The following is a 16,086-nucleotide window of genomic DNA, read 5'->3' as shown; positions in this document are numbered from 1 at the left end:
TCACAATTATGTCAAAACCTCACGTCTGATTGAATTGTAAATATTTCCACTAAATTTTCCTTTTTTTAACGCGCAAGACATTTATCGTGACTTTTATGAGGCGCAGATTATTTCGCAAATTTCATAAACAGAGATATGCACATAAATGGCAAAAATTTAATTAAAATGCAATTAATGTGCATAACAAAAAAATTTCAAACAACCGGTAAGAAGAAAATTTCGCAGACACATTTTATGATTAAATTAAGACATAAAATAATAAATATTCATATGCTTACTCGGCTGTCATGCATATTTATATTTTTTGTTTGCGCGCTTGCATTTCTCGAAAAATGCATAAAAATGTTTACATTTTTTTACAATGTTAATGTTATAATAAATTATCGTGTGTAGGTATATTTTTTACGACAAGTAAATTTGTCAAAAATTTTTCCATTTCATAGAATTTTTATTACAGCTGCTGGGCTTAGCGCGAAAAAAAAACACGTGACTCGGTTTTATTGACGTTCTTCAATAAATTTTTGATGTTCGTTTGACCCGAATTGCGAAAAAAATTTACAAATTAAAATTTCACAGACATGTCACAAAATTTTATTTTACAACAACAACAAAAAAACGAGAAATGCGCAACGCATACGAAAAACAATAAACATCTAACATGCATTTTCACAGCAAAATTTTGTAAAATGTCACCTGGATTTATGTTGTTCGTGTTCACCTAAATCCAGGAATTACATTTTCGGGCCATTTTGTGTAGTTTTTATGCAAAAATATCATTTATTTTAATGAAATGCGAAAGACTTGCATGTCATGTCGTTTCAAACTAAGAGACAACTCTCGGCTCTCATATATCATAAAATTTGTAACAAGCGAGAGAGAAAAAAAAGTATTTATCTCATTAATCAATTTTCATGATCATTGTCTGCTACTGCGAAAAATTTTATAATAAATTTTATTAATTTGCCACAGAAGGAAAAAAATCGGATAAATATATTTCACACTCAATTTGTCATGTCTTGCATCCACATGTCCAAATATGTAATAAAAAAAATAAATTAAATTAATCGTAAAATTGTAGCGGTTGCGGTAGGGTATGTGATTAATTACCATCATCAAGTGGGACTGTGTCGAAGGTTTGTTTGTGTTCATATGGAGATTTGTTGAAAAAATATTATTTTTTTTTTTTGTATAATTTTGATTTTTCATTGGATTATGGAAAAATTTTAAAGTATAAATTATGGTTTGTACATCAATGATTACCCTATTTGTAGGTTGTCAGTAATTTTTCATGACGAGGCGCTACTATTGAGTTATTGGTAATCATTAATTGAAAATTATAAACTTAAGTGCATTTTAGAGATTTTATATTTTAATATAATTTTAAAAAAAAAAATATTTTTTTATTTCAAATTAAATTTCTAATTTAAAATAATTAATTTAAATTAATTGACATTTCAACTTATATTTTATTTTTTTTTTCTAATTTAAATTTGCAAAAATTAATTAGGTAAATTTAAAAAATTATAAAATTATTTAAAAATTCAAACAAAAAAAAGTTAAATAATTTTTTTTAAATAAAGTGGAAAGCGACAATTATTAGAATACTTTTATATAATTGTCTAAGTTTTGTAAAAAAAAAAAAATTAAAAAGGAAAATTTCTTATATTATTCCTTAGATTTTTAATATTTTTTGGAATTATGTTTTATTATTTTTTTATGTATTTTAATTAATTAATTTTAATTAAATTTCATTTGTTAAATGTTCATTAATTTACAAAAATTTTTTAACTTTTTATTTTTTAATAAAATTATATTTTTAAAATTTATTTAAAAAAATTAATTATTAAAAATGATTAAAAAATTAAAAATTAATTAATTATAAATTAATATAATTTATAAAAATTTCTTTAACTTTTTATTTTTTAATAAAATTATATTTTTAAAATTTATTAAAAAAAATTAATAAAATATAATTCAAAAAAATTATAAAAATCTTAAATTTAAACTAAAATGTGCAAAACCTTATTAAATTATTCTTAATTGATTCTGTCATTTTTATCTATTTTATTTATTTTAAAAATTTTATTTAAGATTTTAAGAAATTTAGAAAAAAATTAATTCAATAATAAAATTACTTATTTATTTATTTTTTTTTTCAAAAATTAAATTATTAATTTTTATTTTTTCATCAATTTTTTATTATTTTTTTTTTATAGAAAATTGAAGAAAGTATAGCAAGTTGCTCTAATTATTTGAAAAAATAATTGATTAAAATTAAGTAATTTTATTAATTGATTTTTATTTATTAATTTAAAACTTATTTAATTAAAACTTATTTTTAAATTTATAAAAAAATTTTCTTTATAAAATTTAAAATTAAAAGAATTTTCTAATTTTACTTTTTCAGATAAATTCAACCCCCAAAAATATAATAAAACATTCCAACAAAATAATTTCCATTGTCAACTCAAAACTCAAATAGACAGCAACTAAATCTAATTTGTCGCATTTTTCCTAAACAACTCGAAACAACAAGCAACGAAATGCACCAACTACAAATTGCACAAAAAGCACACACTTGCATATTTGTGTGACTTCATGTCAAGTACAATATCTTGTACGTATGCACAATCAGACAACATTTTTCAAATAATTTACATTAATTCACTCGAATTTTTCAACTTTAGCACAAATGCGTCGCCAAAAACATTGCAACGAAAAAAAATCCGATCCAACACGCTGTGCTAATGACTAGATTAGCTCCAATACCCAATACGCGTGAATATTCTCCGCGATAAATGTGGTCTGATTGAAAATGCACTTATAAGTCGCATGGAGATTAAAATTGATGTGTTTTTTTCAGCAGCATTTTTTTCCCGAAGTGTTTGGCATTTGAAATGCGTTGACTTGTTAATGTTGCTCTGAATTTCGAAAATGATATAAAAAGAGTTGGTTCTATCATCATTCGTAACAGATGCAGGTCGTGCTTTGAATTGTGAAGTAAAAAATTGTTGATTAATTAACTTCTAGTGAAAAAAAGTAAAGTTGTGGTAAAATAAAAAAAGAGAGTTTGTAACCACGGGAACTGCATTTATAATGATGACGATTGTCAAGGTAAAAGTTGTTCTTTTTTTTAATCTTCGGGAATAAAGAAGAGCAAAAAAAAATAATTATTGTGAAAAAGTTTATAAAAAATATAAAAAAATTAATGCAAAAATGCATTTTTTCTACTTTGCAAAAAAAATAAAAAGAAAAAAATTCCTCGAAAAGAATTTAATGAACAAAGTTGAATTTTTTATCAAATAATGCTCATCAAAAAATGCTCTATTTTTATTTTAATTTATTTTTTTTTCCAGAAATTCCTTTTGGTTTCCTGCGTTGTGGCTTGTCTCTCGCACGCGTTCGCCGCTACTGCCCCCATTGTCGTACGTGACACGGAGGAACTCGACACCCATCCATCATATTCGTTCTCGTATTCCGTTGCTGATCCAGCCACGGGCGATAATAAACAACAGAGTGAGACACGCGACGGTGACGTTGTTTCTGGACAGGTAATTTTTTCTTGCTTTTTAATTACGAGGCGCACTTTTTAAGCCAACTAACAAGAAAGACAACGAACGGGGTGAAAAGTTGGGTATTATTACATAAAACAATATCAAATTGGTATCGGTAAATGCCATTACAGTCAATCACCTTTATGGCAAGGCAAGGGCAATAAAATGAAGTGTTTCGTATTTTATGATTATTTTAAATGGCAAAAGAAAAAAAAAATATTTTTAGATTTTTTTTTCAAGTTAAAAAATATTTAAAAAAAATTATTGTTTTAAAAAAAATCAAATATTTTTTTAACGAAAAAAAATATCTGACTAAATTTAAATTAAAAAAATAAAAATAATTTTTTTTATATTAAATTTGTTAATAAAAAAACATAAAAAAAACTTTTTGAAATAATCAAATTCAGTAACAAAAAAAAATATTAAATTATATTATTTAAATATTATTTATTATTAAAAATATTAATTTATTTAAAAAAAATATTTTCTAAACAGAAAGTCTAATTCCTTTGAAAAAATTAATTAATTTTAAAGAAGGCCAAATTTGAATTTTACTATTTATTTCCTGAATTTTTGATAGAAAAAAATTAAAATTGGAAAACTAATCAATAAAATCACAATTAAAATTGACAAAATTTATTATAATATTTTTTTATTGATTAAATTTTTTTTTTACTAAAATTTAAAATAAAATTATTAATTATTTTATTTTAAATTTGAATGTTGCCTTAAATGTTAAAAATTATTCAAAAAAAAAATATATATATACATATATATTAAAAATAATAAAATACAAGACGATAAATAATAATTTTTCAAATATTATTTAGGTAAAATTATATTTATTTAACAAAAATATTTTTTTTTGTTTGAAAAAAATTGTTAGAAAATATTTTAAATTTTTTTTTCTGAATAATTAAATTTTTTAACATTTTAGGCAACATTCAAATTTAAAATAAAAAAATTAATAAATTTATTTTAAATTTAATAAAAAAAAAATTAATTTACAAAAAAATATTAAAATAAATAAATTTTGTTAAAAAAAATCCAAAATTAATAGAATTATTCGAAATATTTAAGATTAAATTTTTAAATAATTTTTTTAAATTAAAAAATATGAAAAATTTTTTATTTCAAAAAATTAAAGCTAATAAAAAAAAGTATAAAATTTGTAACTTGCACTTGCCTAACATGAATTTTTTTCCTTCGTGCCTTTTTCACCCTAATTTTTTATGAATGTCTTTCACGTGTACGGTTTTTTTTAATTAAAAAAAACTAGATCGAAAGTGTTGTACTTATCGATTTTCAATTATTTTCAGTGAAATTGTATTGAAAAAATTCCATTTCATCGACATCTGTCCGTTTTTTTCCAAATACCGATAAGACGCGTTAGTTTCTTTTTTTTTATTTTTAGTGCGACCCACAAATTTCTCGTGCAATAAATTAACTAATAACCATTTCCAATTCCTTATTTTTAGTATTCTCTCGTGGAACCGGATGGCAGTCGTCGCACCGTAGCTTACACCGCTGACCCAGTTCATGGTTTCAATGCAGTTGTATCGAAATCCGGCGAATCGAACCACGTCGAGAGCGTTCCAGTCGTCAAACCGCTTAAATATGTAGCGCCCGCCGCGAAAATTGTAACTGCTCCCGTTCGATACGTCGCTGCTCCAGCTCCCGTTCGGTATGTTTCTGCGCCCGCTCCTATTCGGTATGTCGCTCCAGCTGTCAAATACGTTGCTCCGGCAGTGAAATATGTCGCGCCTGCCGCTAAGATCACCGCAGCACCCGCAATTACCTATGCATCGGCGCCAATTATCTCGCATGCTCCCATTGTCGAGACCCATGCACCGATTTATCATGCCACACATGCAGCGCCGTACATTGCTCATGCTCCCGTCGCCTATAGCACACATGCTGCCCCCTACTTTGCGTCGTACATTCATCATTAAGCGAAATTTAGCGCATATTTAGGACATTCTGATCATTAAATGACTCACGCATTGTTAGTTTTTAAGACTTTTATACTCACTTAGGATGCTTATTTGCACAAAATAACGAATAAAAAGAGAACTTACCTGAAAAAAATTCACAAAAATAATTTTTTTTTCACGTCACGTAATTTATTTATGCACAAATTGTCACTATCATGCACGAAGCAACAGTTTATAAAATATGCAATTCAATATTTTCCAAAAATTCAATCTCAATTTTATTTATTGTCTAAATAAAATAACGACACCACGAGAGAATTTATTCGATAAATTTATTGAAATTTCATTCAACACCCCCGAAAAAAAAAATTATTTGTTTGCTTGTTCGCTCACGGGAACACGATCCAAACTACTACTGGAGTAAAATAATATTTACCTTTTAAATGTTGTCAGAAGTAAAATAAACGCGAACGGCGACAACTACCTAAAATTGTGCTTCCCATTTTATTTCGCGTAGATAGACAGCGAGCGAGCGGTTGGTTGAACATGCGAGAGAGAAATATTTTTTCAAATTAATTTTCCTGCGTTTTGCTTTTACCGAAGGCAAGTCTCTGTGGCGGACAACTACAAGTCAAAAAGTTGCAATGTACAAACACGATGTGAACGTTTAAAGGAGTTTTAGGAAAGTTGTCGTCGTTGATGGAAAATAAAGAGTAACTTTATCGTGTTTTATAATTTTTTTAAAAGAGTTTTTGATTGCTTTAAGGATTTTAAGGACTTTTTTATATTTAAATTATTAATTTTTATATTTTTTAGCACTTTTTCATAATTTTAACGAATTTATTTTTTTTTTATTTTATAAATTATTTTTTAATAATTTTATTAAATTAATTTTTCTCAAAATTATTTACATATTACGACATTTTCTAAAATTTTCAAGTTAAAAAAAAATAAAATAAATGAGTTTTTATGAATATATTTTTTGCTTTTTACTTTTGTAAGCTTAATAAATAAAAAATTTATAATTATTTTTGAAAAATTTTTTAAAACAAAAATTTAAAGTAAAATATTAAAAATTTTTGCAGTGTTTTAAAATATTTGTTTTTCCTTGAAAATCATATTTTAGAGTTTTTTTTATTTTTATTTACTTATTCGAGATAAATTTTTAAGATTTTGAGATGATTTTAAATTTACGACAAAAAATTTATATGTTTATATTTTTTATTTTAATTTTTACAATTTTTTTTTGAATTTCAAAAATTTTTAATAAAAATTAAAGGTAATCCATAAAATTTTTTAAAAAATATTTTCAAAAAAGTTTCATCAAAAAATATTAAAAATGTCAATCTTTTTTTCTTTTTAAAAATTTTCAAAATATTTCATTTTTTATATTTTTCAATAGGTACTTCTATATTTTGTAAAGAAATTTCCATGATTTTTATTAATTTATTTTTTTTTTTTGTAAATTTTTACGGCAAAAATATTTTTATGCTTAAATTTTTTTTTATATATTTTTTTTGGAAATTTTTTTAAGATTTCAAAAAATTTTGAAAATAAATAAATGAAGAGTACAAATTTTTTTATTTTTTTTTTAATTTTTACGAAAATGTGAAAGAAATATTTATCGAGGAGTATAAAAAAGCGTATATTAAAAAAATATGTCAAAACTTTCTTCTTTTTTTATATATTTTTTTTTTTGAAAATTTTTTTAAGATTTCAAAAAATTTTGAAAATAAATAAATAAAGAAACTTTTTTATTTTTTTTAACTTTCAAGAAATATTATCAAAAAATATTTAAAAAATGTCAAAATTTCTTCTTTTTTCAAATTATGAAAAATTATTTTTAAAATTTAATTAATTAAATTAAATTAATTTATTTTAATAATTTCTTAAATTTTTAAGAAATTTCAAAAATTATTATTTTTTAAAATTTATTTTGAGAAAAAATTTTTTTTTTTTTTTTTTCAACAACGGACTAAATTCCTTTAAATAACATTTTTTTTTCTCAAAACGCCTTTTAGAAAAATTATGACGAAGACACACGCAGCACGTTGTGTCACTGCCATATTTTGCTCTTTTGCAAAAGGGATCAGTTAAAGCACACACCTTCAACGTTATATACGTGTCCTTTTTAATTCTCGCATTCGCTCAAGAACATCAACGACGACGACGACAAATGCGGTCGATCTTGTTCGTATCATATCATAGTTTTATGTGTACCTTCCATATTTCATGAGTTATGACGATATTTTATGTTTTTCTTTAGCTGCACGTTAAATTTTACATGAATGGCGCACGAAAGACTGTCAATGCTGTCTATTCTCATCAGGTAACTTTCGGAAAAGTCGGCTTTTTTGTGATATTATTATAAAATTAGTCGGGTGGAATATACAACAGCTGCTTTTTCTGCTATCCCGTCATAATAATATTGTGTGTGTGTAATGAAGAAAACTTGATAACTTTATCTTCTCCTGTATATTATTAATAAATTACCGTCGTTACGGACTTTGATACTTTTTTGTGCATTTTACAAAATATTATACAAGTTCAGAGTATCACGACAAAAACTCATCTTATATCTATATTTATGTTAAAAGTTGCGAAAGTTTAAAGTTTTTCTTGCAAATCTTTTTATACTTACTTTTTTTAAATGCACTTGAAAAAAAAATGAATAAAAAACGAACGATTTATTTTTAGCAACAAATTTATTTGTATTTACTTATTAATTATTATTATTATTATTTTACCTCTTGTATATAATAATAATAATAGTATCATGTAGTTCTACAATAATAATAATAATATTCTTCTTTTTAATATATAATATTATCATTATAACTATTATTTCCATTATTATTAATTAAATTTTCTATTCTTTCGTCTGATTCTGATGTTTTTTCTCCGTTTTTTTTTATTTTTGTGTAAATATGAATGATGTTGAATTTTCTTTTTTTATTATTTACATTTATAAATTATTTTTTTAATTATATATAAATGTAAATTTTTTCTGAGTGTTTATTTTTTTTAAATTAAATAAATAAAAATGGGTTATTTCCAAAGGAACAGACAGGATTTCTACGAATTTTTGTCTATTTTCTTTTTTTTTTATATAAGTACATTAATACTAATCATAATTATATATTGTTATACATTGTATTTAAAATCACAGATAAAAATATTTTTTATATCATTATAATATTATATACTTAAAATTAATACATTAATATAATAATTTTTGGGTATAAATTTATAGTGATTGAAAGAGTTTTGACAAAAAAGGGGAAAAAATTAAATAATTTCAAAAGTTTTTAAAAATCTACATGATTGCACTCACTAATTTAAATATCTAAAAATGCCATTCCTTTATATGAAAATTTTTAAAAATTAAATGAAGATCCACGTTACAACCTCATTATGTTTAATTTTTCGTGGTATACAAATGAAAGTTAATTTTTTTTTTGAAAGTGTCATTAAATGCATAAAATACAAAGAGTTTTTTTTCTCAAAAAGTGATTTTTTTACGTATAGTGTTGCTCTTTTTTTTTGTAATTTTAATATAATTTGTAATTTGTTTCAATCGTGTGCTCTTTTTTGTATTAATAATGTTATTTTTTTTAAATATACATTTTTTTTTAAATCTTCTCATTTTTTTTTCTTTGCACCCTGATTATTTGTACTACCGAAATTTTTATATGTTTTCTTCTAAATGATCTTTTTTTTCGCTAATTTTTTTTTGTACTGTTTTATGTACCAAAAGTATTCTGTCTGAAATTTTATCTTTCAATATTTTTTTTTTCGTATGATTAATATGACACCAAAATGTTTATTAATGATTATGTTACCTAAATTTAGTGTAGTAGTACAAACGTCTAACATCTAATCACATTCAATTTATTTATTTTTTTTTTACTCTGTGTATTCTTGCATTTGCCTAATCAATATGAATATTTTTTTTTATTATTCTACGTCTTCCCAAAAATTGTTATTAGTACAAGTATCAAGTTTAATAGTATACTCAGTTTTCGTGTTTTCATGTTTTTGTTTATTATTTATACTAGAAAGTTGTAGAAAAAGTTGTAATGCTGTATGAAAATTTTATTTCAAGGATAAAATAATAAAAAAAAAATAAAAATAGAAAAATTATATATTTTTAATTATGGACGGCTGTTACCTTTATAATAATTATTATTTCATTGTTTATTATACAGATCCTTTATCTTACCTTGATGAACAACAAACAAAAAAAAATTAAAATAATAAAATAAAAGAAATAAATTGTTTTTCCAAAAAATTATTTTTCTTAATTATTTTTTTCTTTTTCAAAAAATATACACAATTTAATAATAATAATAATATATAATTAACATAATATACATAAACAAAATAAAATAACCATATTATCAATAGTTATCATTAATAATATTTTCTAACATAACTAAACATAAGCTATAAACTATTTTAGTACGATTTTTTTTAGGTATAAGTTGAATTATAATAATCATAAATTTTTAATTCTACTAAATTCAAAGTAAAAGTAAAACATTTGAAAACATGAAATTTACTAAAAAAAATTATTTTAACAAAATAATAATAATAAAGAACAAAAAAAAGGAACAAAATATTACGTAATAATAATATTTATTGTTGGAAGTTTTAGATTCATTATTTTTTTTAAAAAAATGTTTATAGACTCCATTAGTGCGTCTGTGAAAGGATAGTGATAAATATAGTATAGATAAACTCAAAAAATATTTTTTAATAAGGAAACATAAAATTATATCATTTTTGTTGGTATTTATGTTTTTTTTTCTCTTTTTTTATATAAGGATTAGCATCACAATGTATAATATAAATCGAAAGTTCACTGGTAAATCTATACATTTTCATCATTTTTAATATTCATCCAAATTATAGATTTATACTTTTTAAAAAAGTGTTTTTCTGGTATGAATATTTTTTTTAATGATAAGGAAAACTAATATTTAATCGAAAAAAGGTAATTTATAGCGCAATTTTCATACATTTTAAAGTTAATTTTAATTAAACTTAATCATTATTTTTTCTGGTAACTTTTTACATGATTATTTTATTTTTTTTTTCATCATGATTTATTTTTAATTTTCACTTATATTTTAGTCTAAACATTATTTTTTCATTATTTTATGTGTTTATGCCTAAAATCTAGATTTTTTCTTTCATTACATTTAACGCCAAATTTTTTCATGATTTTCATTTAAAAAAGTACGTACAATCGAAAATTATATTTTAAAAAATTAACAAGTTTAATGTGTTTATAAGATATACATCATTAAAATGTACGACATTCCTAATTCCAAATAAATGCCGGGTACGTAACTAATTAAAGCCAAATGAAGTGTTAATTTATGCCAAAATATATATATACATTTGCCAAATATTTTCTAAAGTTTTTTTTTTAATAATAATAATTAATAATTATTTTTTTTATAAATTTTGAATAAATTGAGAAGAGAATTTTTCTTTCAATTTTGAATAATTTTGAATTTTGAACCTCATTTGCTTTAATTATTTTTTTTTTATAATAATATAATTTTGTATTCCTCATACCTTTTTTCACAAAAAAAAATATAATATGAGAGAGCCATTATTTTTATACATTTTAATTTTAAATGTTGTCAAATATACTGAAATATTTTTTTAAACTTATATAGTAGCGACAAAGCGGTGGGATTTAATTTTTTTTTAATTATTGGGTTAGTCAAAAAAATATATTTTAATTTTCTTATGATTTTTTTTTTATCAAGAGGAAGAAACTATTGAAATTTTTAAAGGTATGGGATACGAAGGTAAGTTTAAATTATTTTTTTTTGAAGGTCAGATCTGGATTTTGAATTTTTTTAAATTTTTATTTTTTTAGACCTTTAAATAGGCCATTTTTGTCTGAAATCGATTCATGTGTGTGGTGTTTTTTATTATACATATTTTTTTTTATTTTAATATAACATAACATTTTGAAGTTTTGCAAGAAGAAATTAGAATAAATATCTTAACAATATAAAAGAAACATAGTATAGTGATGTAAAAACAGCTTTATAAATAAATTAATCTTTCTCTATTGCAGTTATAGGTTATTTGAAATAAAATTTGAGTTCAACAGTACTGTATATGGGTACTGATAACGGACACTATTTTCTTGTTTATCATTAATATTATTAGTTTTAACTGTTTATTGATCCCATTTATAATATTTTTTTAATAAACAAAACGTGATGTGGTTGTGAAAAAAATAATTTTTAACATTTTGGATTGTATATTATTTTCTATTGCAAAAAATTATTTTTTTTTATAATTATTATTATTATTATTTATCTTCCATCTGCAAATAAATATATCATTTAATTATTTTAAAATCTATTCAATTAATATTATGTATTCAAGTTATCAACGTTAATAAGTTTCTATTGATTTATTATAGGAATACTGTGTTGCAAAAAGTCACTGGTTTATTTATTTTATGCTCGAGTGAATCAATATTAATTTTATTATTATCATATTGTTGAAAATATTAATAATAAAATTATTATTGATACACAGTTTGATTACATTTTAACTGTTGTTGTTGTTGAGATGCATTGAAAACTATATAAAACAATCAATTATGTTGCATAAATTGAAAAAGTAAATTAAAAAATGTACTTTGCTTAAAAAGAAAAAAAAATAGAGAAAAGAAATAAAAAATGTAACATGAAAAAAATTATTTTGCACAAAGTTTGACTAGAACTACGTTACTGCATTAAATCTATTTTTTTGACCAGCAAAATTATTAGCAACATAATTGACTGCATACAGTTTTTTTTTTGATGTTCTTATTTTTTTTAATTATTTATTTTTTTAATTGTTGTTTAACTTAAAACTCATCCATTTTATTATTATTTTCTGCTCTGTCTTTTCTATATCGTCTTTTCCAATTCAATTCTATTTCTCTGTTGGTCTGCAACCTTTAATCCTTTAATATTATAAAATAGCGTAAAAAATATGCCAAAATTACATTTTTTTTTCAATATTATCATGTAAATTGGTGACAAATGAGGGCCGAAATAATAAATATATATTCAAAATTTGCCGAAAATCGCGTTATTTTCTCCCAAAAGTTATTCAAAATTTCATTTTTAAAATTACTTCAACTGGGATTTTTCTAAAAATTTTTAACATTTCTTGCCTAAAAAACGTGACGTTTAATTTTAAGGATTATTTTATAATATATATAATAAGTATATATCTATTTGTTTTACTTTTTTTTATGTAGAAAGGTACGCCTAAAATTTTTTATTACGATTTTTATCTTTTTTTTTTGCCTAAACTTTAACTTTTACACAATTTTGTTTTATCCTACGTTATTAATTTTGTTTATTATTAATATATGACCACGCATAATGTTTAATAATATGTTATATACACAAATTGTATTTTTTTTTCAAACGAATATCAAATAGTTGTCATATACTTTCATGTCCGAAGATTGTGTAAATATTATACTTTTTTTGTAATTTTTTTGAATATTTATATTTTTTTCAATTAAATTTAGATAAATTGTCACCATTTTACACATTAATTAATTTTAATTTAATTTTATCTTTTTTTTTAAATTATCATTACTTTTCTTCAAAATTTTCACAAAATCCATTACTTTTAATGATTATATTTTATAAGTATTATTTTTAATATTTTTTTTTATTTATTACTCAAACATAGAAAAAATGTATTAATATTTTTTTTTTGTTTAATATTTATAATTATTTTTTTTCCATAATTTTAAAATTATTTTAAAATTTTATATTTACGCAATTTTTTTTTCGTCGAGCTATTTGATAGCTTTTTTCTTTGCTTACTTCATGTTCTTTTCGACACTCCTTGTCCTAACAATGTTCCTTTTTTTTAATTATATATTTTTTTTATTCATTTTTAATGAATATTGATTTTTTTTCCTTCTCTTACAGAAAATTCTTTCACTTGTTGGTTTGTTTTCTCCTTTCTTCTATATAATTGCTTAAGTTTTTTTTCTTATCATCATGCATGTTTAACATCTATTGCATCAGTTTAAAAAATTTCGTGTTTGTACCTAAATCAGGTCACAAAACATATAATTAGGTACTTTTCTCGTTAAATGTTTTTTTTTACATTTATTTTATTTTTTATTATTACAAGTTTTTGGTTGATGTTTAAAATTGATGTTTTTTAAAAATAATAATATATATGTTATAAAAATTAACCCGTTTTTTGTGTTTCTATTGTTTTGTTGTACTGGTAGACTTAAAAAATATAAAATATTAACTTAAATTTTAATTCCTGAGTTGTTTCTTTAAGTTTCAAGAGGTAGATGTTTATTTTTTTGTAGATTATGTGACATGATTCCTGAGCATGATTCATTTTTTTTAGAAGAACTCTTAGTGATATTTTGAGCTTTTTTTCCTGAGAGATGTTGAGTTTTGGCTGCTTTTTTGTAAAGTATGTAGTATATAGTGTGATATTTGTTTTAAAAAAAATATTCCAAAAAGTTAGGAATAAAATATTAATTTGCCTCCGTTTGGTGTAATTCAGACTTGTAATGATTAAGTTGAGACAAAAAAATAACTTGCATAAATTTTTGGAATATTTTTGTTTGTTTGTTAGTTAGTTACATAAGAAAACTAAAGATATTTAACAATAAAATAATCTTATCTGACTAAGTTTTCATTTTTTTTTAATATAAGGCTTCTTTTTAAGATCCTTACAAACTGCATTATAACTCTCTATTATTTTTTTATTGTAATATAATTAATAATAACTAAAATAAAGAAACAAGAAATAATAATAATAGTCGTCTTATTTAAAAATAAACAAAAAGCATTCACATATAAGTAGTATAGTAGGTAACTGTCAACTTTGGGAAACGACGTTAGTTAGCGTTCCCTTGCGTTTTTGCGGTTTGAATATTTAAACTGTTACAAAAAATAAAGAAATATTTCCAGACGCACTTTTTATTATATATGTTGTTTGTTGTATTGTTTAATTATTATTTTTAAATTAAAAAACAATTATAAGCATCATCATTATTATTTATAATATAGGCACCCGGTTTAGATTATTATTTTTTTTCTTGTCTATATGTTGATTGTTTGTACATAATTTAATATTTATTATAATGTTGCAGTAACTTTTATACATTTTTATTTTTAAAAACATTATATTTGTTCTCTTTTGTTATATGTTTATATTTTTTATTATATTTACACAATATATATTGCCTTATATTATTCATTTTTAATAAAAAATATAAAATTATTATTTTTTTTGCAGGTACTCTGTGTTGCGTTTCATCATTTATATATTACTATTTATTATAAATTATAATCTAAGCAGGTATATTTTCGCGTATTCTTAGCTTTTTCTTTAAGTAGTTTGCATTTTTTATTGTAATTTTTATTATTTATAATTTTAAAGAGAACAAATTATGTTGGTATAAATGTATAAAAGTTACGAGGGAGACACTTGTGGTTTCTGGCTATTATTATGTTAAAATTCAATTCAATTATTTTTATTGCAAAGTTGGTTGTTTATGGACTTTGGCGGCGTTTCTTAATGTAAGAATCGTCTTGCGTGAAAAAAAAATTAAAATTTGTTAAAAAGTGCGTCTGGAATAACAGTGTTTGTCTTCTTATTGCATTTAATTCATCATTTAATATTTTATCTTTTGTTGCACGGGAACAAAAGAATTTAACTATTTCTTAGTATTTATCTATATTTATCGGTTTCTTTAAATCATTTGACTATTATTATTATTTTTAATTATAAATTGTTTGATTTGACTATTTAACAGTTTATTTTCTTCTTTTAATTGTATATTTTTAAGGTTTTGATGTGTCTGTTTATTTATTTCTTCAAGGATTTCTATTTTTCATCATTTTTTTTTAATAATATTGCATCTTTGATTTCGGTATATTTCATTTTTTTTTATAAAAAAGATAAAAATTAAAGCAAAAAATTAACTACTTTAACTCGGAAGTTGATTCAATGGGTTATTGTGTGGACTACTGAGTGGATTGTTGAGGGCATTTTGCATGTAATGCGATTTGTGTTCGCGCGCAATGTGACGTCGTACCGTGTTATTACGTGTGAATGTTCGGGAACAATAAGGACAAGGTACACGAATACCTTGATGTCGTTGTCGAATGTGTGCTCTTAGATTTGTCTCGTAACCGTATTGGCGTTCGCATAGTGGGCATTGGAGTTTCTTGCCTAATTGAGGATTTTTTTTATTAATTTTTTTTTTGTTAAAAAAATCGAAAAATATGAACTTACGTATTAATTTTCCGTCAGCCGAGTGAACGTTATCCCGATGAGCAGCCATTGCATTTAGCATGTCGACACTTCCAAGCGACGTATCAGACAGATCCATTTTCATTGAGGAGTTGTAGAGGGGACTGGTGGGCGTTTCGGGGGCAGATGAGGCGATTGGCGATTGATTCGATCGTAATTCCATTTTTACGCGTAGATCTTCAGCGCCAGCCTATAAAATTAAATTGAAAATTATTAAATTTAATGAAAATAAAAAAAAACTTAAAATAATATTATATTAGATT

The 16,086-nt window shown here is 22.6% G+C and overlaps 2 protein-coding genes across 2 annotated transcripts in view; one reads left to right on the top strand and one right to left on the bottom strand.

The window, feature by feature from the left end:
• Positions 1-3,099: 3,099 nt before the first annotated feature.
• On the top strand, positions 3,100-5,506 carry LOC134828486 (cuticle protein 19.8-like). Its single transcript, XM_063841465.1, has 3 exons — positions 3,100-3,114; positions 3,357-3,551; positions 5,033-5,506. Exons 1-3 carry the CDS (start codon positions 3,100-3,102, stop codon positions 5,504-5,506), a joined length of 684 nt encoding a protein of 227 aa, XP_063697535.1.
• A 9,982-nt stretch (positions 5,507-15,488) lies between these two features.
• Positions 15,489-16,086, bottom strand: part of LOC134830158 (zinc finger protein chinmo) — a 33,022-nt gene continuing 32,424 nt past the window's right edge. Inside the window, exons 6-7 of the mRNA XM_063843549.1 lie at positions 15,806-16,013; positions 15,489-15,742 (exon numbers count right to left, since the gene is read on the bottom strand). Coding sequence (XP_063699619.1) covers positions 15,498-15,742; positions 15,806-16,013 — 453 coding nt within the window. The 3' untranslated portion in view covers positions 15,489-15,497. The remainder of the gene's footprint in view (positions 15,743-15,805; positions 16,014-16,086) is intronic.

The sequence above is a fragment of the Culicoides brevitarsis genome, chromosome 2 (genome assembly GCF_036172545.1).
Source record: "Culicoides brevitarsis isolate CSIRO-B50_1 chromosome 2, AGI_CSIRO_Cbre_v1, whole genome shotgun sequence".
Taxonomy (NCBI): domain Eukaryota; kingdom Metazoa; phylum Arthropoda; class Insecta; order Diptera; family Ceratopogonidae; genus Culicoides; species Culicoides brevitarsis.
Note: the sequence above shows the minus strand (reverse complement) of the source record. Positions and strands in the feature narration are given on the sequence as shown.

Excerpts from the sequence above, each read along its gene's own strand:
- LOC134828486 (XM_063841465.1), top strand. Across the intron at positions 3,552-5,032 it reads GTGACGTTGTTTCTGGACAG|TATTCTCTCGTGGAACCGGA; the intron begins GTAATTTTTTCT and ends CCTTATTTTTAG.